This window comes from Ctenocephalides felis, unplaced genomic scaffold (genome assembly GCF_003426905.1).
Source record: "Ctenocephalides felis isolate EL2017-DRISC unplaced genomic scaffold, ASM342690v1 CF-g0.4_SCAFFOLD_03572, whole genome shotgun sequence".
NCBI classification, from domain to species: Eukaryota; Metazoa; Arthropoda; class Insecta; order Siphonaptera; family Pulicidae; genus Ctenocephalides; species Ctenocephalides felis.
In genome coordinates, this window is record NW_020539726.1 from 40,880,850 (window position 1) to 40,906,949 (window position 26,100).

A 26,100-nucleotide genomic window follows, 5' to 3' on the forward strand; every position below is an offset into this window, starting at 1 on the left:
TACAATTTTTTCCTTTTTTACTTTACTATATATATATATATATATATATATATATATATATATATGTGTGTATATATCCATTTTTATCCTTTATCCATTACATTACCCGATTCAAAAAATATCCCTAACAGAGTTGCAATATACACATATATAAAATTATCACCTACGATTACAATATAATAAATTAGGCCTAGAGTATTTTTCATTAAGTTACACTTGACTAAAATTAATTAATTATTAAATATATTTAATATATATACAATTTTTGTACAAAATATATAATTACACAAGCGCACACACACACCACATATAATATAATAGTAGTAGTAGTAGTAGTAGTAGTAGGTAGTATGTCTAATTCAGACTTATATTTGAAATAAATAAATATATAAAACAATTTGTCTTAATATCAAAATATTAAAATGATGAGAAAAATATTAGATTGATTTTTGTTAAATCAATTTTATAAAGTAAACTGCGATTGATGAATATACTCATTATAAATCGATCAAAAATGAGTTGAAAAAGTTATCAACTCTGTTTAGTTTCTATCAATTTAGCTGCAATGTCGTATAAATAAATACCTGATATCCAAGTCTTCGATCTGCTTCTCATTTTAATAGAATACTATTAAAATAAAACACGTATATAAAATTTCAGTTCCTATTGCACATTCTTTCTGCCTCCTCTCGGTTTGATGCTCTCCGATATCTGCCACATTGCCTCTTCGTTTAAATAGTCATCAAAGTTGCTAAAGTAGGCTATTATGCGTTCATTCTTTTTGAAGCCATAGGAACTATAGAGAAAAAATATAAAGTAAGTGTTTTTCCTTAAGGCAGGTGTAGAAATTTGCAGTAAATGGTTGAATATCAAAATAATAATAATGAAATCCAAACATTAGAACATTTAGTTTAAATTTATTTATATAGTATTATGTTATTATATTATTTGGTGAATTTAGGACTTGAATTTGACAATATTATATATTTTACTTTTAATTAACTTCCAATAGGGTAGGTAACAGTATTCGCAAAAAAATCGAAAATGAAAATTTGTTATATATCTTTACGTTTCAGAGGTTTCTGAACATTTTGACGTACCTTAGAAAAGATGGATGTGTGTGTGTGCGTGTGCGGATACAAATTTTCGTCAACGATTTCGGAAACACGGATCAACCGATTTGAATGAATCAAAAATCATTCGGTTCGTACTCGTTCGCGAGGCGTTTTTGCAAAAGGCGCGTCTAGCCGTTTCGGAGGTATGGAGCGCAAAGGGTGTAAAAACGGTTATGCAGTTTTTGAGAGAACCGATCGTCCGGTTAAATTAATTCAAAAAGCTTTTTTGCTTCTGTAGACTGTGTGCAAAAAATGCTTTTACAGAAAAAATCGTAATTTTAAAAGATAAAAAAAAAATCAAAATTTACAAAAAAATTTAAAATTTCAAAAAATTAAAATTTTCAAAATCATTTTCAAAAAATCTAAATTTTGCCAAATTTCAAAAATATCATAATTTAAAAAAAATCTTACGAAAAATTCAGAATATTTCGAAATTTTCAAAGAAGTCGAATATTTTCAAAAATTTCAAAATTCTCAGAAGATTAAAAAAAATCGATTTTTTTTTTCAAAAAAAATCCAAAAATTTTCAAAGTTTGAATAAATTTAAAAATTATCCAAATTAGAAAAAAGAGCGAATTTCTTTAAAATTAAAACACTTCTTGATTATTATTTACTTACGCCTCAAATTTTTTATTATTTCATTCCTCGAATGTTTAATTACAGTACGGGATGTTCTAGCAATTTGTCTTAAGGCACGATGCCATACACCACTAGTTATTCATTTATTTTAAATATTATGGTCACATTTTAAGAAACAAATAAAGAAAATGCTTAATTAGATACAAATATATACTGTTTTACTTAAAAGATTATATTATTAAATAGTCAAGATAAAAGTAGTAGTATGATTAATTATATATTATGCACGTTTCGACACTGGATGTGTGGTCAATTTTTAATGCCATTATAAATATATATTTTATAATTTATCATTATATAAATGTGTATAATGATTAAGACACTAATAAATGTGTGCATCACGAGTGTTATCATATTACTAATAATCATTATTCAAAATTGTTATATAATGTATTTATTTTTACTTAAATGCCATCTTGTACAGTAGCAAATAAAATTTACTTCAATCACGTGTGAACCTTACGCGCACTCTTTTTTTATTTTATAACTCGTTTTTTGATATATAATTTTCTCGTGGTTTTTTGTCCATCATTTGTAAATAACTCTCTAAGATATTATTAAAATATGCTGTATGATAACACACATACAGTGTCGAAACGTACAAAATAAACAGTTTAATTATTCATTGCCTATTTGGCTGCAAATTAACATTTCAAGAATATATATTCTACTTACCCTGTTTTAAACCTCTTCATATTGTTCACGATATGATATTGCTGCCATCTCTTCGTAAAGTTGATGCCACCGTCTGGAAGCAAGTCACTGTTCCCGATATGAATGAATGTTAGATCCTGCAGCACCAGACCACTAGACAGAAACAATATTAATAGATACGATCCTTGAATTTATTTTTACAAAATTATTACTAACTAAATAAAAATAAACTCTCAAAATAATTGTGCTTTTTTATTCACTACTAGTTTCAACAATCAGATTACATTATAATCTATGAATTGAAAGTGGGAATAAATGAATTATTAAAAGAAACTTTGAATGCCTGAAGGATGTGAGTGAGTTTAGTTGATCCATAAGAGACGGTAGCATCAAAACAATAAACAATGAAATACAAAATCATTCATAAGTACAACAGTCACTTCAAGGATCACCTAATTTCATTTGCCAGAACACTACCAGAATCAGAATATACATTAATGTGTTAATTTCAAAATTACTGTCAATAATCAGATTTGAATGTTATTAAATTGTATTTTTAATTTTCCGTTAGGTACAAAAATATTTTTTTTTTGCATATCTTCACATTTCAAAACTTTCTGAACATTTTTACACACCTTGAAAAAAAAATGGATGTTTGTGTGTATGTATGTGAGGATCCAAAATTTGCATCCACTTGTATTGACGTAATTAGGAATTGATTGAATTGAATAAATGCAAAGGCAGGTCCAGTGATTTTGGAAATCCAGAAATAAAATTTAAAAAATGCCATTTGGCGGTCGAAAATGATCATTAGACATATCCACATCAAATCTAATTTTTCTTCTCTGAGCTTCTAAAACGATATGGTAAGTTCTAGCAATTTTCCTTAAGGCACGATGCCATACACCACTAGTTAAAGCCTATTTTTACTCCTAAAATTTCACTCATCTAAACTCGGAACTTCCCGTTCCGTAATGAAATATTTGAAGAATATTAAATGTTTCCAAATATATTATTATAAATATTGCAATTTTCATTATTCGTAATTTATAGTCAAAATAAAAGAGCTTATGACGTTTATATATGTTTACATGAAGAGTAAATAAACAAAACTTAATACAGCAGGGTTAGAATTAAAGGATCTTATCTCATATTTATAAGAATTATATAAACTGAAGTGCAAAGTTGAAATTATTTATTTCAAGTGTATAAATGAGCTTCAGAATTTTAGCTAGAATTAGAATTAAAATCCGAATTATTTTCGATATTCAAAAAAATTGTTTTTTGAAAATTAAAAAAAAACAAAAGCAATCGTTTCGTCAACACAAGCATAAAGCTTTTTGAATCGTTTTTTTTTTTAATTTTTTGAATATTTAGTTCTATATCTCCGAAAGACCTGCCTTTACCAAAAACTCAGCACATCTCCCTATCAATAGGAATCGAATGTTTTTTTCACCATTCAAATCGATTGATCCGTGCGCCCGAAATCGTCGACGAAACATTGTCTCCGCACACACACACACAAATAATTTTTTCTGAGATATGCCAAAATGCTCAGAAACCACCGAAACGTGAAGATATGCAAAAATTTTCATTTTCACTTTTTGGCCCATTAGTATAACCTTTACCTTACGGAGAGTTGAAAAAGAATTCAAAAAACTTCAGTTCTCAAAAAATATCATTATTTTCAGAAAAGACAATTTTTTAACTGTTTTCAAAATTTTCAAAAATGTTCAAAAAAATTCAAAATTCTCAAAAAAATCTAATTTTTCGTCTCTATGCTTCTAAAAATTAAAAATTCTCAAAAAAAATTAATTTTTCTTCTCTGAATTTGTAAAAGTTCAAAATTCTCAAAAAAATCTAATTTTTCTTCTACAAGCTTCTAAAAGATCAAAATTCTTAAAAAAAATCTAATTTTTCTTCTCTGAGCTTCTTAAAAATTCAAAATTCTCAAAAAATCTAATCTTACTTCTCTGAATTTATAAAAGTTCAACATTCTAAAAAAAATCTAATTTTTCTTCTCTGAGCTTCTAAAAATTTTAAATTCCTAAAAAAATCTCATTTTGCTTCTCTGAGCTTCTAAAAATTTAAAATTCTCAAAAAATCTAATTTATCTTCTCTGAGCTTCTAAAAGTTCAAAATTCTTAAAAAAATCTATTTTTTTTTCTCTGAGATTCTTAAAAATTCAAAATTCTCAAAAAATCTAATTTTACTTCTCTGAGCTTCTAAAAATTCAAAATTCTCAAAAAATCTAATTTTACTTCTCTGAATTTCTAAAAGTTCAAAATTCTAAAATATTTCTAAAAATTCTAAAAAGTTCAAAATTCTAGAAGGCAAATTGCTGGAACTTACCATCATAAGCTCAGAGAAGAAAAATTAGATTTTTTTGAGAATTCTGAATTTTTAGAAGCTCAGAGAAGAAAAATTAGATTTTTTGAGAATTTTGAATTTTTAGAAGCTCAGAGAAGAAAAATTAGATTTTAATTCTAAAAATTCTAAAAAGTTCAAAATTCTAAAAGGCAAATTGCTGGAACTTACCATCATAAGCTCAGAGAAGAAAAATTAGATTTTTTTGAGAATTCTGAATTTTTAGAAGCTCAGAGAAGAAAAATTAGATTTTTTGAGAATTTTGAATTTTTAGAAGCTCAGAGAAGAAAAATTAGATTTTTAATTCTAAAAATTCTAAAAAGTTCAAAATTCTAAAAGGCAAATTGCTGGAACTTACCATCATAAGCTCAGAGAAGAAAAATTAGATTTTTTTGAGAATTCTGAATTTTTAGAAGCTCAGAGAAGAAAAATTAGATTTTTTGAGAATTTTGAATTTTTAGAAGCTCAGAGAAGAAAAATTAGATTTTTAATTCTAAAAATTCTAAAAAGTTCAAAATTCTAGAAGGCAAATTGCTGGAACTTACCGTCATAAGCTCAGAGAAGAAAAATTAGATTTTTTGAGAATTTTGAATTTTTAGAAGCTCAGAGAAGAAAAATTAGATTTTTTTAAGAATTTTGAATTTTTAGAAGCTCAGAGAAGCAAAATGAAATTTTTTTAGAAATTTAAAATTTTTAGAAGCACAGAGAAGAAAAATTAGATTTCTCTGAGCTTATGATGGTAAGTTCCAACAATTTGCCTTAAGACACGACGCCACACACCACTAGTTAAAGCCTATTGTTACTCCAAAAATTTCACTCATCCTTTTAATAAAAAAAAAGATTCTCTTCTCTACTTACATGTAAGGTATGCAAGGCGGCTGACTTTCTGCCAAAGCCTGCCTGTAAGCCCTAAAGCTGGACCTCGAGTCAATCAGAGCACAGAATTCCTTCAGCATTTCCGTTGTCTGTTTGGGCCACTCCAGCCTGGTTATAGGCGCCGAATCCAGAGCACTCAGCAAAGCCAGATAGGAATTAAAATTATTCATTTTTCTAAGATGTTTCATGATTTTCAAAAACTTCACCACGTAACGTTCACGGTCTCTGGCCTCTGGTTTGTCCAGTATACGTGACCGAGCCCTGGTAAAGGATAGATTAAAAAACGATAAAGGATAGATTGAAATCTTGGTTTAATTATTTATTTATTTATTTATTTATTTATTTTAAATATATAGCCCACAGATTTCTACCAAGAGGACTCAAAAATGCAATTATTTTACATAATGAATAACAATTAAAATATATACAAAATTACAATGTATAGTTAGTAACATAAAATGCTTAACATAAAATTACATATAATGCAGAATGTAACAATATTATTTATAAACAGAATAAGATAAAATAATGAGATATTTGAAAGAAAATGAAAAGGTTAACTTGTGCAGATGGAGATTATTTGATTAGGTGAAGTGTTGTGAATATCTATTTCATTATTAATTAAGTTAAAGTTAGAGGACATAAGTAAAATTGGCGAATTTAAAAGAGAATTAGATTTAGGAGTAGGATAATTGAAAAATAACTGTGAACGCGTAAATAGCCTTGGAACATTAAAGGATAATTGATTAGGAATAAGAGGACAGTCTATAGAATTATTGCAAAGTTTAAATAAGAACATAATTGTACAGATAAATCGACGTGAGACAAGAGAAGGAATACCAAATTCTTTTAGTAAAGTGTTGTGGTCAAAGCCACGTTCAGGGTAAATTTTATATGTTTTATAATAAAGATATTTCAGAAATTCTCGCTGAACCTTCTCTATCGCATCAGAGTTGTTGATTTGATGAGGATACCAAATAATCGAACCGCATTCTAATTTTGAACGTACAATAGAATAGTACATGCAAAGAAGTGCATTGGTAGACTTAAATTGTTTACAATTTCTCAGTATCACACCTAAAGATTTATGTGCTCTATTACAAATATCAGTTATATGATCCGTGAAAAACAAACCAGAATCAAATAGAACTCCTAAATCTGAAATTTTATTACATCTATCAATGCTGGTGTTAGAAATTTTATAATCAAAAAGTATTGGAACGCGCTTATGTGTAAAACTAAGAATCTTGCACTTTGATATATTTAAATGTAATTTGTTATAGATACACCAAGAGTGGAAAGAGTCAAGTTGAGACCATAATAATAAGCAGTCATCAATAGAATTTATTTTGAGATATAGTTTGAGATCATCTGCAAACAATAAATGTGGACAGCTAATAATGTCAGAAATGTCATTGATAAAAATAATAAATAGTAGTGGACCAAGAATGGATCCTTGAGGAACACCTGAACTGATAATTTCAATATTGCTCAAGAATCCATTAAGATAAACAAACTGTTTACGGTTATGAAGATAACTCTTAAAAAAATAAATAAGTGAAGAATTAAGACCAATCATAGATAATTTAGTAAGAAGAATGTTATGATCAATTTTGTCAAAAGCTTTACTAAAATCAGTGTAAATAACGTCAACTTGTCCATTAGTGTCAAGATTCTCAGCTATATATATTGTTTAATACAAATTAAATTTGTTATCATAGAACGGGCAGGCATGAATCCATGTATTAATTATGAATCTTTTTACTTACCAGTAAGACATTTTATTGAAATGCTCTGTGAATCTGGTTAAATTGGGACTTCTCTCCTCGCACTGTTCTCGTGCCCACAAGAGTACTTCTGGTATTTCTATTTTGGTGTACAATTCAGCATCCAGCAAAGTCATCTGTTCTGCAAGGTGCTCCGATTTGAAATCTGTCAGAGATGCTTGACTAGTGAACACGGACTGGGCGCTCAAAGTCGTATAAGGAGTCTAAAAAAAGAAACAGAAATGTTATTTGAAATTACAATATTTTTTTTTTAACTTCCCATAGGGTAAGTTATAGTAATCGTAACAAAATCGACTAATGGGGTGCATCACATTGTGTCTTAAGGCAAATTGCTGGAACTTCCCGTACCGTGATTAATACTCGAGGAATAAAAATAATCAATAATTATTTTAAATAATTTCAAATGGAGTATTTATTATAAATACATTCTGCAAATTTATAAGTGCTTATTATATTGGGTGACGAGCGTATTCTACAAACAACTTATGTGCCTCAAATTACATTTTTTTTTAAATTTGATTTTTTTGTAATAATTTAGAAATTTTCAAAATTTTGAATTTTTTTTTAAATCGTATAGTATTTGAAAATATTACAAAAATATAATCGTAAAAACTTTGTTAAAAAAACAAAGTGTATAGTCTTTGAAAAATCAAAATTTATTTTTATTTTTTAAGAATTTCAAAATAATCTCAAGATTTTTTGTAAGAAATCGATTTTTTTTAAAATTTTGATGTTTTTTGAAATTTTTAAAAATTAGATTTTCTTGGCAATGACAAAAAACTTCGAAAATTTTAACTTTTTTGAATTTTAAATATTTTTGAAAGTTTTGATTTTTTATATTATTTAGATTGTTGTAAAATCATTTTTTGCACACCGTCTACTCAAGCAAAATATTTTTTGAATTAATCTAATCGGATGATCCGTTTTCACAAAAACTGCTTTTTTAAAAATTTACACAAAATGTATACTTATTGTTAAAATCTCTATAAAATATCTGATAATTAGATGTGCATATGTCTAACGATCATTTTTGACCTCAAAATGACATTTTTTTTACTTTTTTTACTGAATCTCCGAAACCGCTAGACCTGCCTTCCCAAAAATTCAATCAGTTTTTTATTTCGTCAATACAAATAAAATGTTTTTTGAATTATTCAAATCGGACGTTTCATTCTCTCAAAAACTGAATTAATATTTTTGGCTCCTTTTGCCCAGTATTTTCGAAACGGATAGACCTACCTTCGTCAAAAACTAATCAGCACGTCTCCTTTTCAATACGAATCGAATGGTTTTTGAATTATTCAAATCGGTTGATTCGTGTTTCCGAAATCGTCGATGAAAATTTGTATCCGCACACACACACAAATACATCATTTTTTTCTAAAATATGCCAAAATGTTCAGAAACCCCTGAAACGTAAAGATAAATAAACGATTCATGTAACTTTTACTCTACGGGAAGTTAAACTTGAAAATGTTTATATATCTATAAGTTTCAGAGGTTTCTGAACATTTTGGCATACCCTAGAAGAAATGGTTGTGTGTATGTATGTGCGTGTGTGTGTTTTGTGCGCGGATACAAATTTTTGTCGACGATTTCGTGAACACGGATCAACCGATTTGAATAATTCAAAAAACATTACATTCCTACTAAACATTAAATGCAGTGCGTTTGATTAAAAAAAAATCAAAAAAATCTGATTTTTCAAAAAAGGCATTTTTTTTAATTTCAAAATTTCTCAAAAATCTAATTTTTTAAAATGTTTTGCAATGTTTTTTTTTTAAATTTAGTTTTCGATACGGGAAGTTCCAGCAATTTGCCTTAAGGCACGAGACTAGTTTATAATTAAATAATATACCTGCAAATTTTGTTTAAGTTCATATTTCTCTATCAATTTCGACCTGAGCACTTTGGCCATCGTAAGATGCCCTGAAGCAATCAACTGGTAACAGAATTCTCGCAGGGGCTCCAGTGTTGAATCAAGATCTCCAGGACTAAATAAAAATGTAGAATTAAAATGATGTATTATTTATTATTTTATTATTACTCTTACGTTAATTCGCTGACAATTCTGACAAGCATCGAAAAGGCTTCTTTGGCTGCTCGCTGTCTAGCAGTATCAGGTTGACAAACCAGCCTCTGATGTCTGTAGCACAATTTCTGGACGAGCGCTTGTGGTGTTATGAAGGTACGATACGTTGTGAGGAATGCTTCCTGGTATAACAATTCTGCAAAAAAAAAAATACATGGATTTAAATTAACTACCACTTAATCTTATATATAAAAATAAATCGCAAAATGTGTTGGTAAGCGCATAACTCCACAAGGCCTGGACCAATTTGGCCAATTCTTTTTTTAAAATGTTCGTTGAAGTCCGAGGATGGTTCTTACGGCGAGAAAAAATCGAATAATTACCGGGAAAACCCTAAAAATAGCCCTTTTCTTTTTCACATACAAACGTTTTCTAATGAAAACATAGAATCAATTTGAGATTTATTGCTATTATATAAAGTTCATATTAAATTACAAGCACTCACTGTATACTCCTCCTAAACGATTATTCGGATTTTGATAAATCTTTCTGAAGTTTGTTAAGGAAATTTTCTAGGATGTATGTGATTATAAAGTACTGGGATGTATGTGCAATATTGCAGAAATAAATAGAAAAAATTGCAAAAAACGGCATGTCATTGTTTGCATTGAGAACAAATGAAAACTATCATCTGCCAAAAATTTCAATTTACTTATGAACCTAGACAATATTAGAATATGTATAATAAATTTATGATTATGAATAAGAAAAATGAAATGTCTACATTATTATTGCCAAAAAGCAGCTGAGATAAAAAAAATATAAATAATATAGAATACAGTTTATGTATGGCAGATTGAATGATACACAAACGAACAGGATTTGACAAATTAATTCACCTAACATATGAAATTAAGTAAGAGTGTACGTCTTAGGGGGCGCCAACACCAGATTCGGATATTAAATTTTCAATATAGTTTTTTTTTTCAAAATAATTCAAGAAATATATAATTTCTTTACATCCTTTACTAATCTTTCCACAATATTTTTAAAATACGTTAAAAATTTCACTTTATAACAACAAATTGGAAAATAAAGATGAATACATTCAATTCGGCCCTCACGATATCGATTAGGGGAAGTTTAAGATGCAATTTTGGATATCATAAATAATAAAAAATTAAATTAATTTAATCCAACATAAAGTATCAGTTTAATGTTATAGTTATGGTTATGTTATACCATTTAACAGACTTCAAGTTCCAATATAGTGTATTTAACATCGCTCAAATTAAAAATGTATATGCATTTTGGCGTAAACAGTAATTTAAAAAACAATAATTATTATTTTTAGGTAAACGGTAAATATTAGTATATTATATTGAAAAAATTGTAGACATGGGTACAGGACAACGTCTGTCGGGTCATCTAGGTTTTCAATAAATATTAAAGATAATAGACAATATTTTTATTTTCGACTTACCACCTTTGTCTTCTGCAGCAGCATGAGATAAAAAGCATAAAATTTAAATTTTATAAATAAATATATGATTTATTAATATTACAAAGAGTTTTTTTACCGTTCTTAGCTTTAGTGGCCAGCACTATCAATGCATCAGGATGTCCTCCTCGTATATCAGGACCTTCTTCGTCTTCCTTCTTGAGCAAAATCCAATTCGAGACATCCAATTCGTCCAAAGGATTTACTATAGGCTCTTGTGGTATTATCTGCTGATTTTGGCAAGGGACATCATCTGGTATTATTAGATCACTGTCGGAATTGCGGAGAAAAACAGAGTCCCTGAAAAAGTTAGGTAGAATTAAGATTTGAACAGATTCATAATATGGTATAAATGGAGAAGATTGAAGGGTCTCTAAATTTTTTACTGTGCTCCGATTTGCATGAAATTTTGGAAATATGCTAATATTATCCCTAAGTTCAAAAGTGAAAACAATTTACAGTCCGTAACCACCTCCGGGTTTCCCTTAATGTATAACTTTACATTGAGGTATTTTGCTTCTAGAAAGTTGTAAAGTATTTTCTAATACCTTACAATAAAATCATTTTCAATCCCTTCAAAACTCCATAACTCTTCCGAATAACCTTTGAGTTGAAAAAACACCTAGGAATATATTTTGGTATAGCATAAAAAGATTTAAGTATAAAGTAAATTATATTTTATTCTCTTTATATTAATTATCAAATTTTTAACACTTTTTTGATCCCTTCATGAAAAATTGTTTAAATCCTCAAAAATAATTATCACACATAAAATAACCCTTCTCAACCCTTAAAACTACCCTTAAATAAAAACAGTTAATATTTATAAATGATTTAATTATAAAATGAGAAATCAAAATTTATCACATATTCAAAAGATTTTGGCAACTAATACGCCTAATACTGCGTGCTTCCACTTTGCTCTAAATATAGACAAAACTAGTGGTGTATGGCATCGTTCCTTTAAGCAAATTGCTAGAACTTCTCGTACCGTAATGAAATATTCGAGAAATTTTAAACGTTTTCAAATATATTATTACAAATACTGTAAGAACTTTCATTATTTTTGCCATCTTGTTATATCTGAGCAAATCAAATGTAAATCATAATTCAATTTATCTCCAATACAAGCAGAAAGTTTTTTAGATCATTCAAATCGGACGCTTAGTTCACTTAAAAACTCGATTTCTATTTTCTGCATTTTTTGCTCCGTATTTCCGAAACGGCTGGACCTGCCTTTGCCAAAAACTAGTCAGCACATCTCCCTGTCAATAGGGATCGATTGTTAACTCCCCGTAAGGCAAATTATAGTAATCGCAAAAAAATCAAAAATGAAATTTTTTATATATCTTTACGTTTCAGAGGTTTATGAATATTTTGGCATACCTTAGAAAAAATGGATGTATGTGTGTGTGTGTGTATGCGCGTGTATGTGTGTGTGGGCGGATACAAATTTTCGACGACGATTTTGGGAACACCGATCAACCGATTTAAATAATTCAAAAAATATTCGATTCATATTGATAAAGAGACGTGCTGATTAGTTTTTGGCGAAGGCAGGTCTAGCCGTTCCGAAGATACGGGGCAAAAAGTGCCAAAACCGGTAACTCAGTTTTTAAGAGAACGGCGCGTCTGATTTTAATAATTCAAAAAACGTTTTACTTGTATTGACAAGATGAAGAACTGATCAAATTCATAAAGGCAGGTCTAGCGGTTTCGGAGATCTAATGAAAAAAGTAAAAAAAATGCCATTTGTCGGTCAAAAATGATCATTAGTAATATGCACATCAAATTATCAGATATTTTATAGAGATTTCAACAATAAGTATAAATTTTGTTTGCATTCCTATGGGTTCCGTACCAATGCTTATGCGTTAGACGGCGACGCGGCGCTTACGCGCTTTGACATTTTGTCTCTATGCAGTTAAAACTTTGAAAAGAACTTCAGAATTTCCAAAATATATCAAAATAAAGAAAACATTTTTTTTTTCAAAAAAAGTAATTTTTTGTCAAATTCCTAGTTTCTCAAAAATCAAATTTTTTCGAAGTAAAATTTTTTCAAAAATGTTAATCGTTTTTAAAAAAATAATAATATTTGGTACGGCAAGTTCCAGCAATTTGCCTTAAGGCACGATGCCCTAATGGCCTTAAGACAGAACTCCACTTACAGCTAGTTATTATTATTAACTTCCCGTAGTGTAAGTTATTGTAATGGGCCGAAAATCGTAATTGAAAATTTTTACAATTCTCGACGTTTTGAAGGATTCTGAACATTTTGGCATACCTCAGAAAAAATGGATGTGTGTGTGTGTATGGATACAAATTTCCAGTCACGTTTTCGGGATCAACCGATTTGAATGGTTTAAAAAACATTCGATTCCTATTAATAAGGAGAAGAGCTGATTAGTTTTTGGCTAAGGCAGGTCCAGCCGTTTCGGAGATACGGAGCAAAGAGTGCAGAAAATAGAAATCGACTTTTTGAGAGAACGGAGTATTCGATTTGAATGATCTAAAAAACATTCAATTAGTAATGATTGGGAGAGGTGTTTATTAGTTTTTGGCAAAGGCAGGCCCAGCCATTTCGAAGATACGGAGCTAAATATGTAAAAAATGGCAGTTTTTGAGAAAACTAAGCGTCAGATTCAATTGATTCAAAGAACTTTCTGCTTGTCTTAACAAAATAATTGATTTTGGAAAAATTTTTTTTTTTTTAGTTATTTGTATATCGAAAATAATTCAGATTTTATTTTTAATTCTGACTATAGTTCTAATATACTTTATAAATAATTTCAACTCTGCAATTCAGTTTATATAATTCTTATAAATATTAGACAATGTTACAATATTTATAATAATCTATTTGAAAACATTCAGTATTCCTCGAACATTTCGTTACGGTACGGGAAGTTCCAGCAATTTGCCTTAAGGCACGTTGCCATAATTGCCTCAAGACAGAATTCCACTTACAGCTAGTTTAAGATTTTAATTGACACAATTTTGTTCATTAAATAATTTTCGTTAAAATGTTTATTTTTGAAGATATTTACAAAAAAAAACGAAGAAAAATGCCAAAAATATATGAATTTTTACTAGACAGTAACTTGAAAAGTATTTGTTTGTTTGAAAAACTTTATGAAACCATTTTTTGAAATCACCACTGAGAAGAGGTAACATTCTCCCGAGGGGTGGCGACGGAGTCTAAATTATTTTCACTTTTGAACTTGAGAGTAAGATGAACCCAATTCCATAATTTCATGCAAATCGTAGCACAGTAAAAAAAATCCGAACCAAAACGCTCCATTGACTAGAGTATATATATCTTCTTACCTATCGCTCTCTGGCATATCAGACGCATCCGAGTACCTCTGCTCCTGCTGCCCATAAATCGACCTCTCCAACTCGTTCTGCTGCTGCAGCAGGCTCTGCTTAACGGTGGGGCTTGCAGGAGGCACCGAATCCGCAGAGCAGGTGCTGCTAGCCTTCGACCGTCTCTTTGGAGGCAGCGCAGGAGGAGTCACAGACGTAGTTTGACTAGAATTACTAGTGGTGCTGGTGTTGGAGGCTTTCGGCGAAGGCGGTGCTAGATTTGTAGAACTCTGCGGCGAAATAGAACTTATCGAGTTTTTGGGCGTGGAGCAGGTCGATATCTCGATTTCTGTTGCAGCAGGAAGCGTTGATAGGTGACGTGACGGCGGCGGTTGACTGTGCCGATAAGGTGATAAACTAGAACAAAAATGATAAGTGAAACTTCTGAACCATTATATAAGTGTCTTTTATTTATTTATTTATTTATTGAAGTAAAACTTCTTTAGGCGCGACATGGGTGTAAATCCGTACAAATGCAACGGAAATTGTTACGCCAAGCTGAAGTGAGAGTCATTCGCTCTCGATGATATGATTTCTATATGGGTCGATTTTTATTATCTTAAACAAACGTAAACAAAATTGAAATTCACAAGTACAAATATAAAAAAAATTATATACAACTACAACTATATTCAACTAAACAATAAAAACAATAAAATGAAACAATAAGTTTATTTTTTAAGCAATAATTTAACAAAAGTATATCTAATTTAATTAATTCATTATCACTATCGAGTATATTGAGTACTTTTCACCAAAAACAAACTTATGAGTAAAAAGACCAAAACTCATATAAAGATCATATTACATTATTATAATAAACTGTATTATCTGTGTCCGATGTGTTAAATTAGCATAATCTCTAATATTAAAATAAAAATAATGTAAAAAAGACCAAGAACTCATAAAAGATCATATTACATTATTATAATAAACTGTATTGTCTGTATCCGATGTGTTAAATTAGCATAATCTCTAATATTAAAATAAAAATAATTTTCTACACTAATTTAAGATCGGATTCTTTGTCGAGATAAATAATAAGTTACTATGATTGTTGAGTACTGTTATTCAAAACAATGTGATGCTTCTATAGTATTTTCAAACTTCGTTTTCGAAAAATAATATTTTATAAGAAGCAAAAATATTTAGTAATTATCATAATTATTATGTATAAAGTTAGAAAAAAATAAAGATTACGCAGAGGTAATCTGTATGATATAAAATATTTTGGCGCAAATATCACTTAAAAAATCGTTACATTTTTACAAAAGATGAAACAAACATCATTATCTATCATTCCAATTTTATTTATTGTAACACGATATGAAGCCCTTAGTAAAGCAATAAATATTCAGTTTAATGACGAGTTGAGATAATATTTGACATTTGTTTATCACATAGAATCACTTGAAGATATAGCTGTTTATGCGAATGTTTATGGAATTTAAAGATAAATCTGTTCCAAGAAATTTAAACTTTAGTGTATTATGTATCAAATAGCGCTTATGTAAATATACCAAAAATACCGGTATTTTTGGGGTAAATATCGGTAAAAATACCGCCGAAAAATCGAACGGTTTACCGGTAATTCGGTATACCGGTATTGCATTCCCTAGTGCGTACGTCACCGAAAGCGTGCTTTATAGCATCGGAAGAATATTTTATCCCGTCCCCCATAAATAATTGTAGAGCAAATAATCGCAAATAATGAAACATATGAAAAATCTGCGCTGCGTAAGAAATGTAAGTTTATTGAAGTAATTTGTACTATTCGAGTTTTTCGAGTTTACTACATACCTTTGAGGTTATTACTAAAATGGAAAATATTTTTACAAAAGACAGATACTACAGTTGCTCACAGAATGAAACTGTATTGCCAGCGAAATAGTCAAAACAAACAAGCAGTCAATAATGAAGTTCTACAAACATAATTACACGAAAAGTGAAATTGTGAGAACAATATTTCTTTATTGGAAATTTAAAGAAAGTTTACATGTTTCTCTTTTATGATGGCTTTGAAGACTAATTTTAATTTGTTATAATAGTAATTATAAATATTGATGCAGGTTCAAAGCCTTTTACAAACTCTGAAAGATCAAGATTACATTGTCAAAGAAAACAACTGCAGGAAATTACATCGGTTACTGTCAATTTATTAAAAAATCTTGAGCCAGGTATCAATTTAGATGTTAATGTCAACACCATTGACATAAGTAAGAATCTCTTTTTGCTATTTAATCCTGAAAAACGCTTCGACTATTCACATTTAAACATATTATTCTGTTATCTTTTTAGATGAAAGTACTGCTGTTACTTTTTCTGATACACCAACTACATCACGTCAATTGTAAATTAATGATTCTGCATAAATGTGACTGATAATGTGACAAGAACTGATCTTTTGCAAGAGTCAAATGAAATATTTGAACTTCCATATAAAGACTTCAATTTGTTTAGGAATGCACGAAAATTGTTTGAAAAACAATTTACAAATGATAGCTTTGGCAATGTATGTTTTGTGTGTGATCGACTTTGGTTTCAAAGTGACTTAAAAATATTAAATGAAGCTCAAAAACAAATTCTTAATAATGGTTTCTGAATATTGATTCGAATAATCAGGTTGGATGTCAAACTTGTCGAAAGGCATTAAATTCAGGTAAAATTCCCACTTTGTGTAAATTTAACGGGTTTGTATTTCCACCTATACCAAATTATCTGCTTAAACTAGATACTGTATCTCAATGTTTAATTTCACCTAGGCTATGTTTCATGCAAATTAGACGATTGCGACATGCAAATGGGCAACTTGGAATATTTGGCCAAATTAAAAATGTGCCTGTTGACGTTAATAATATGGTTAATTCATTACCTCGTAATATTGATGATGGTCATTGCATTAACGTTCACATAAAAAACAAATGATTCATAGATCAAGCTATGTGCAGGGCTTGATAAATAAAACAAATATAAAAGTATGGCTTCAATTTTGTAGGCAAGTAAGATATTACAATTGTTCAAAGAATGAGATTATATCGCCAGCGAAAAAGTAAAAAAATACGAGCAGTCAATGAATGTATGTTAATTTTAATTACACGAAGTTCTTCAAACACAATTATTACAGAATGAGTGAATTTGCAAAAACAATATTTGTTTAGGCGTTGTTTAACAAAATCCACTGTGTGAACAAATATTATAGAATTTATTAATCAGCAATTACTTTATTTCTCTAATGAAGGTTTGTTTCTGAATGCTCATTACAATGACAAACCGATCATGTCATATTTGAAATATTAATTACATTATAGTTTTTAAATATTTTACATATTTTTAATGCTATCATATATATATATATATATATATATATATATATATATATATATAATTTATAATTTATCATTATATAAATGTGTATAATGGTCGACACTAATAAATGTGTGCATCACGAGTGTTACCATATCTTACCAATAAACATCATTTGAAATTGTTATATGATGTATTTATTTTGACTTAACTTAAATTTGTTACGTTGTACAGTAGCAAATAAGTTTTACTTCAATCGCGTGTGATCCTTACGCGCACTCTTTTTTTAATTGTTTTTTTTTTTTTATTCAAGAACAAGCCGTAATCAATAATAATAGATATTATTTCAGGCTCTTGTCTTTTATCCCTTACCTCATGGTGGCGCTATGCGCCATATGATGTCCCTGCCGACTCGTAACGAATCCTGCGCCGGTGCTCCACTGCTCCTGCGCGGCGCAGGCGTGCACCGAATGCCTCGTGAATTCTCCGACGCCTCCTCCGCCGATGATGTACTGCGCCGAGCAGGCCGAGGAGGACGTCGTGCAGGCCGACATCGTCATACCGGCGCCTCCTGGTCTCGAACAGTTTCCGAACATCTCCATGTATGCCATTACTGTGGTAAGGACACGAGGTGAAGGAGGAAAGAAATAGAATACAATTAGTAAGGGTGAATTGTTAAGGTCGATTTTAAGAAAAAAATGTTATTTGTTTCAACATATTTTGTAAATGATTTAAAATAAATTTCAGCATGTAGAATTTTTCATCTTACATGTCCTATTTTATGAAATGATGTTAAAGTAGAGAAAGTTTCGAGTCTATGGTTTGTCCCATCAAGATGTAAATACAAAAAAATTAATTATCGTCATAGAATCTTTAAATATTGTTTTGTGCAGATAATATAACACTAATAGTTCAGTCATTATAGTAAGTTTACCTCGGAATACGGGGATACCCAGCTGTAAGTCTGTAAATACTTGTATATTGACACCCTAAAGTTGTCTCAAAACCTACATATGGTAGGGTGTCATTACCATATAGAGGTTTTGAGTCAACTTTAGAGTGTCAACCTACTAGTATTTACAGACTTATAGCTGGGTATACCCGAATTTCGAGATTCTTACCTAATTTAAGCTTAAATTACTGGACTATAACATGTGATAATTGGGAGCAAATAGCTGGTGCGTGTATTAACCAGAAGAAGGTTGAGGATTTGTTAGACCTGAACAATCGATAATTTCTGGTATATTAAAAAGGCAAACATTGCTGTTGATTTTTCTTTTGGTAAAAATGTAAAACTAAAGATATAGTAAGGCAGAAAGAAAGCAGAAGTTCGAAAAGTAAATAGTTAATTATACATGAAAGATAATTAAAGATAATGCATTTGAACTTAATGCTAACGATTTCATAAATTTATTGTTCACATTCGTTTAATACTCTACCCTGAAAATATGTTGAGACAAAATAAAAATAACATGTATATGATAATACATACAAATGATATGCGAGTCTCACATAAACACACATACACACACACACACACACACATATATATATATATATATATATATATATATATATATATATATATTAAAGAAGTTAGTTTTGATGTTGAAAAATATGAGTAAGTTCTTCAAGGGCAATACATCAAATAAAAGGCAAAAACTTAGAAATTAATCTTTAATTTTTCCAAACATTTCGACATCAGATTTTATGACATCATCAGAGGATATGAATATGGTCACATAATTTTGCATTATCATATATACACTAACTTGCTTTTTTGTTTTTTGTTGAAAAGTATTTGTGAAATATAATATGTTTTGCACGAAAATAGTAGTTAATGCGTATGACTCCGAGGGAAAATTCTCATTACCATATTTATATCCACTGATGATGACATAAAATCTGATGTCGAAACGTTTGGAAAAATTAAAGATTAACTTCTAAATCTTTGCCTCTTATTTGATGTATTGCCCTTGAAAAATTTACTCATATATATATATATATATATATATTATATATATATATATATATATATATATATATATATATTTGATATAAGTTTTTTTGAACAGCCAATATTATTTACGTTTTGATTTTCCTAAACAAAGCCTCCCTTTTCTCCAAAAAATGGTTTATTTAATTTTTTTATAAACATTTTCTACTTCCCTTTGTTTAAGAATTGCTAAAAACAAACAACAAATAAAAAAATTAAATAATTAGATCTTTTGAAAAATGGAGGCCTTTATTTTCGAAAAACATGTATAATGAAAAACACCTCTAATATTATTAGGAAACATCTAAAATAAAATCTGCTAAAATTTAAAGACCATCAAGAAGCATTTAAAAAGATAACACAAAAAAGGAGTAAGCAGAATATAAGTGGTCGGTTGTTGTCCAAAATATCTGGAGTGTTTCCGGACTATTAAAAAAATATAGTTACATAAAAGTTATATTAAATTAATTTATTAGGTAAATTTATAGAATTACTTATACCAATATTATTAGGATTTCAAATCAACTCAAAACGTTTGTTTAAATTATGTACATATAATAACATTTACTTTATTGATTACTAATAAAAAATCCAATCTAGGGTATACATAATATGTAAAATCTAGTTTACATATAAATTAATAAATATGTTACACGCTTATATTTTCACAACATAATTTCATAACATAGAACAGAGTCTTTCTAAATATTTTATTATATTAATTAGCGAGTAAAAGTAAAAGTGTAATGTTCTTTCAGAACTGGAATTTAGCAAAGACAATTACCTATATGTAAATTCATTTTTCCTCATTAGCCTGATTTATTTAAACTTTTTTAACAAGAATCAAATAGTCATAATTTCTAAGTCGAAGAAGATGTCTTACAAATATCTCTCTCTCTGTATTTTTTTCTCGATTAATATTCGTCAACTTGTCAGTTTGTCCAACCGACCTCAAAAAAAATCAAATCAAATAAATAAATTGCTAAAAGCATCTGCTTGCTTTCTAACTATTTGCAAGATTTAAGCATTACTTTGAAGAGAAGGAAAGATTTAAGAAAAAAAAGGTGAATTGATTCGATTTCAATTCGATTTAGCGACTTACCAGAATAAGCCACTGTATGGAACACTAAATTGGGGAGGAAGGAACACAACATTTATTATAAACAATTCAAATTCAACAAATCATTTGTTGTTTCATATTGTTTTCGTAGTGTTGCTTTTATTATGTGATTGAGATAATGATACAGAGATAATGGACAAGTGATTAATAATATATATATATATATATATATATATATATATATATATATATTTAATTTTTAATACTAATCTATGAAGATAAATATTACTTATTCTCAATATGAAAAATTAATAGTAAAGTTATCTCAGAACATTTTCAAAATATCAATAACTTTGTCTATGACCAATTATTATATGAAGATACAACCATTTATTTAAATCCATTAACTTTTTATCTTCAATCTACCACTTTATCCATTATCTCCTTTTCTCATATATCGACATGCATCAAATTCATCAAATATCGATTCCCTGATCAAGCTTTTGTTATAATTATCGATCCAATTATAAACCTGTACTATCTGGACTGTTTTCATCATAAAAAATAATAAATGTGATAGATTTGTGTTAATAAATGTACTAAATAATTGAAAAATAATCCTAAAAATGAAGTATGCTGGTTATCCATACAAGATGTAAAAGAAGTTAGTAAAATATTGGATTTAATTCATACTTCTATGATTTAAAAGTATTAAAAAAAGTATCTTTGAGCTTTTTCTATACAAAAAGTATATCAATTATTTTGGTAGTCCAGGTAGTACTTTCAGGTTTATTTTCTTTCAAGCAATTTTGAAGCATAAAGCTTACAATACTCAAATGTAGTAATGTTTATGTTTATGTTAATGTAAATATGTTAATGTAAAAATTTATTTCACTTACTGTGTTTTTTCTTCAGTGGTAACGGTGGTGGTTCTGCTGAATCTAAAGATGAGTGTTCTTTGGGTCGTCTCTCAAATGTTTCTTCGGATGAAGACAGATTGCTCAATAGACTAAAATAATAAATTATAATATAACTAGTTGGTATTTGTATTTTTCCTTGAGGCAAGTTACATGAACTTCCCGATATGTGTAAATAATCGATTTAATCAATAATAAACAAATTAATTTATGAGTGATTAGAAGTATTCCGAGTGGATTTATTACACATCATTGAAAACGAACGAACAGGTTAACTCGGAGTATTTTCTAAAAGCAAATTTTCAAAAATCAATCATTTTTATAATTGAATCAGTTTCTGTAGGACTTTAATGGTATTAGGTAAAATGTTATGACAGACTAACCTTTCATTATTTTGGTATTCATCTTCATCCAAAAGATTGTCATAGGTCGAATGGTGTCTTTCTCTTTTTTGCCGACTCTTTATTGTTTTTTCTGGTAAGACAGGTGGAAGATTGTCATCTGGATAAAAAACAAATATGTCTATAAATATTATATATATATATATATATATATATATACAAGCTGACCCGGCAAACGTTGCTTTGTCATAAAAAATATTTCTAGTATAAAATGTTTAGTACAAAAATAACCAACTGATTGCAAATGTAGTGTATAGGTGAAAGGAGCAAATAACAAAAAAATATATGAATAGTTTACCCACTGCAAGGCACGCCACATATAAATGTCCCTTAATAGTCTTTGCAAGAGCCAACCTAATCTGAAACTGATTCTATATAATTTCAATTTAGAACGTTTAAAGTTTCAAGATTTTGATATATTATTACTGTATTGTTATATTGCATTTCCAGCAAATTGACTGAGATTGAAAAAAATTTAGATATTGGAGAATTTTACAGCTTTGTCATAGATTTGTATGGTACCTATAGTTTCCTATCAAAAACTGTTGTATCTTCAGATTTTAATATCTTCTTTAATATTCGTGCCTTAAGGTAAATAAATGGAACTTCCCGTACCGTAATTAAAGATTCGAGGATTGAAAATAATCAATAATAGTTTTGAATAATTTCAAATAGATTATTTATTACATACTGTAAACTTACAAACGCTTCTTGAATTGGGCGACAAGCGTATTTTATTTAAAATATCTGATAATTTGATGTACATATGTCCAATAAACATTCTTAACTTAATTTTTTTAATATTCAGAAACCTTTGAAACGTGAAGATAAATAAAAAAAATTATTTTCGATTTTTTTGCGATAACTATAACTTGACTGAATCACATAGTGAAAAATATTCATTTAAAGTTAATAAGTGAGCTTTAAAACTTTAGCCAAAAAAAAATAGTGGGAATTTTTTTTCCCAAAAGCAATTGTTGTGTCAACACAAGCTGAATTTTTTTTGAATCGTTCAAATCGGACGCTTAGTTCATTCAAAAACTGCAATTTTTTGCACATTTAGCTCTGTATCTCCGAAATGGCGTGACCTGCCTTTGCCAAAAACTAATCACCTCTCCTCTCAATCATTACAAATTGATTATTTTTTGGTATAAGTGATAGTCTAAGAATTTTGAAGTAAGTAATGTTATATATAATTTTTTAATTTAAAATTTAGATATAATTAGACTGTCCTTTTAGCTAAATCTCCTTCTTTTTTATTCTTGCTCTGTCTTTAACGTTACACTTTTCTGCTTTTTTTCTTCAAATTTGTAGAAACACTGATGATGACATAGAATTTTACTTCAAAACGTATGGAAAAATAAAGATGCCAATAATAAAATTAAATATTTTACAAGATTAAATGCATAAATTGATGGAATTTGCCAACACACTCTAGTACATTATTTTTAAAGGAGGGCCTCTCAAAGTAGACCAATTTTGGCTATTTTAAATTCATTGTTCAAATTCTTAATTCTTGAAAACTTGGAGCAATTGTGGTATTGTTTTTGATTGTGAAGGCCCTAGAAGTGTTATTCACGGTTACGATTCCAAAGTTTAAATGAATAAAATTAGTAAAATTTAACCACAATAATCGAAAAATGGTCAATATTTCGTCAATGGTCAAGGTTGCACTATGGTTGTACTTAAAAGCTCATAATTTCCAAAAAACGTGAGATAATTTGCTCCAAGTTAAAGTCAATACTATGACCTCATTTCGGTCTGACATTGAGTTCTGGGATACCCTGTATAAATATATTATATATAAAATTCTTCTGTGGGGGTGAATGATTTGATACTTTATTACTTCTCCTAAACAGTTATTCGGATTTTGATAAATCTTTGGATTTTTGGATTCGGATTTTCTTGTCAAAGAAAATGTTTAAGATTTAATGGTATTGGTAACTATAAAACTATAGTAATATTGTAGAAATTACAAAAAAAAAACACTTATTGTTTGACATTGAAAACATTTGAACTGTAATCTGCTAGAAATGTCCATTCACTTGAAATTTTAATTTAGCTAAAATTATGAGCCTAGATTATATTAGAATTAATATACAAGAAAAATGTAATGTCTACATTATTATAGCCAAAAAGCAGCTGAGATGTGCCAAAAATTAAAATAATATTAGATACAATTAACAGTATACGTTTGGCAGATGAAATTATATAATTCAGTTTAATAAATAACGCAACAAGTCCAAAATTGTATATACATTATTTTTTTTAAACTTATGCGTGTCGCATTTTGGTTTACTTTACTAAATTATTTAACAATACAAAAAAATATTTCTACTTATTAAAAAAATTATTTAGAATCTTATGAATCATTTGTTTGGCATTGGATATGGAATATTTAGCAAGTTGTTATCTTAGACTGAAGAGTGCATCATATGAACTAGATTTTACAAATTAATAAACCTAAGATTTGAACATAAACAATAATGTTTATTGAATTATTAGTAAAAAGAATGTACTTTAGAAATTATGATTGCCAAAAAGCAAATAATGTATCGTACTAGATTATGAAAATTTTAGACTAAATTATAGAAGCAATTATGTTGTGTGGTAAAATCAAGTGTGATATTGTTCTTTTATCGCAGGTGCTGTATTATTTTTTTCTGTATTTCTTATACTGCTTATGCCAAGACCATAAATGACAAAGGCAAGACATCAAATAGGATATTAAAAAGTATAGGAAAGGATATTAAAAAAATGGAACTTTTGAATCGTACACATGGGTACAGGACAACGTCTGTCGGGTCATCTAGTAATATTAATTATATATAAATAGAAATATAGAAATCCTTGATTCTTTATGACTTATGTTTAACATTCAATCCAAAAAGTTGATAAATGATATAAACAATGCCTATTGAAAATTACTTAATATAATATAATATATAACCCAAACAAGCATGAATAAAAACAATTTTGCGCAAAGTGGCCCGCTTACTAATAAAGAAATAGAACTAGAGTTCCTCAGGGCATGTTACAAGGACCCAACCTCTCCTCTACTTTCAAATTATAGATACAAAACATTATTGTAAAATAAATATTATCATATTATATAATTTTGGACCAAGAAGGAAATATTTTGACATTTATAAATTTAATGCATATTGGATATATGAAATTGACATTCACTATTTTCCAATTAAATGCAAATGTAAAAAATCAAATATTTATATAAAAAAATGTATATTTAGATAAAGATACTGCGTTGATTTAGACTAAAATTTAATTTATTCTTTAATTAAAAAAAAATTTGACATAAACAAAATTAAAATAAACAAAACGCAATGATGCGTTGGAATTATTTATCGGATTGTAAAGAAATTTGTGTAATTAAAATATAATATTATTATTAATATATCAGTTAAAATATATTTTGATTGTCATCACAAATGCTAATCTTACAGGAAATTGTAACCTCTTAAATGGAATAGTACAATCTGAGGATATCATTGCAATCTGACAAAAACAAACAAGACAAACTAAATATTATATCATATTATATTAAATTTTGACCGAAAAGAAAATATTTTGACAGTTATAATTAATATGGAATAAAATGCAAATGTCAAAAATCAGATCTTTATGTATAAAAATATTTATTTCCACGATATTCCTGTGTTGATTTAGCCAAACTTATGAATTTAACAATTATATAATTATTCATTGATGACTTAAAACAATTATTAATTTATTAACAAATAAATGATATTTGAAAGAAAATTTTATTGACATATATGACATGACAAAAGTATAATAAACAAAAAACTATGATACGAGTGAATTAATTTTTGAAGTATGAAATGTCAAATAATTTTAAAAATTATAACATGTTTTTAACTATTTGTCAAAGAATCAGAGTCCAAATCTATTAAATATTTGATTTTTGGTACTTTTATTAATTTTTTATCAATTTAGGCATATTTTTTATGGCAAAACAACATTTGCCGGGTTAGCTAGTATATATATATATATATATATATATATATAAGTATATCTATCATTTATCATCTTACCTCCCACAGTGCT

At 28.4% G+C, this 26,100-nt stretch overlaps 1 protein-coding gene across 1 annotated transcript in view; it reads right to left on the reverse strand.

Moving 5' to 3' along the window:
* Positions 1–578: 578 nt before the first annotated feature.
* Positions 579–26,100, reverse strand: part of LOC113387691 (guanine nucleotide-releasing factor 2) — a gene marked incomplete in the record, with an annotated part of 99,819 nt that continues 74,297 nt past the window's right edge. Inside the window, 8 exon segments of the mRNA XM_026625054.1 lie at positions 579–796; positions 2,430–2,561; positions 5,634–5,912; positions 7,421–7,641; positions 9,297–9,432; positions 9,492–9,666; positions 11,051–11,271; positions 14,299–14,681. Coding sequence (XP_026480839.1) covers positions 664–796; positions 2,430–2,561; positions 5,634–5,912; positions 7,421–7,641; positions 9,297–9,432; positions 9,492–9,666; positions 11,051–11,271; positions 14,299–14,681 — 1,680 coding nt within the window.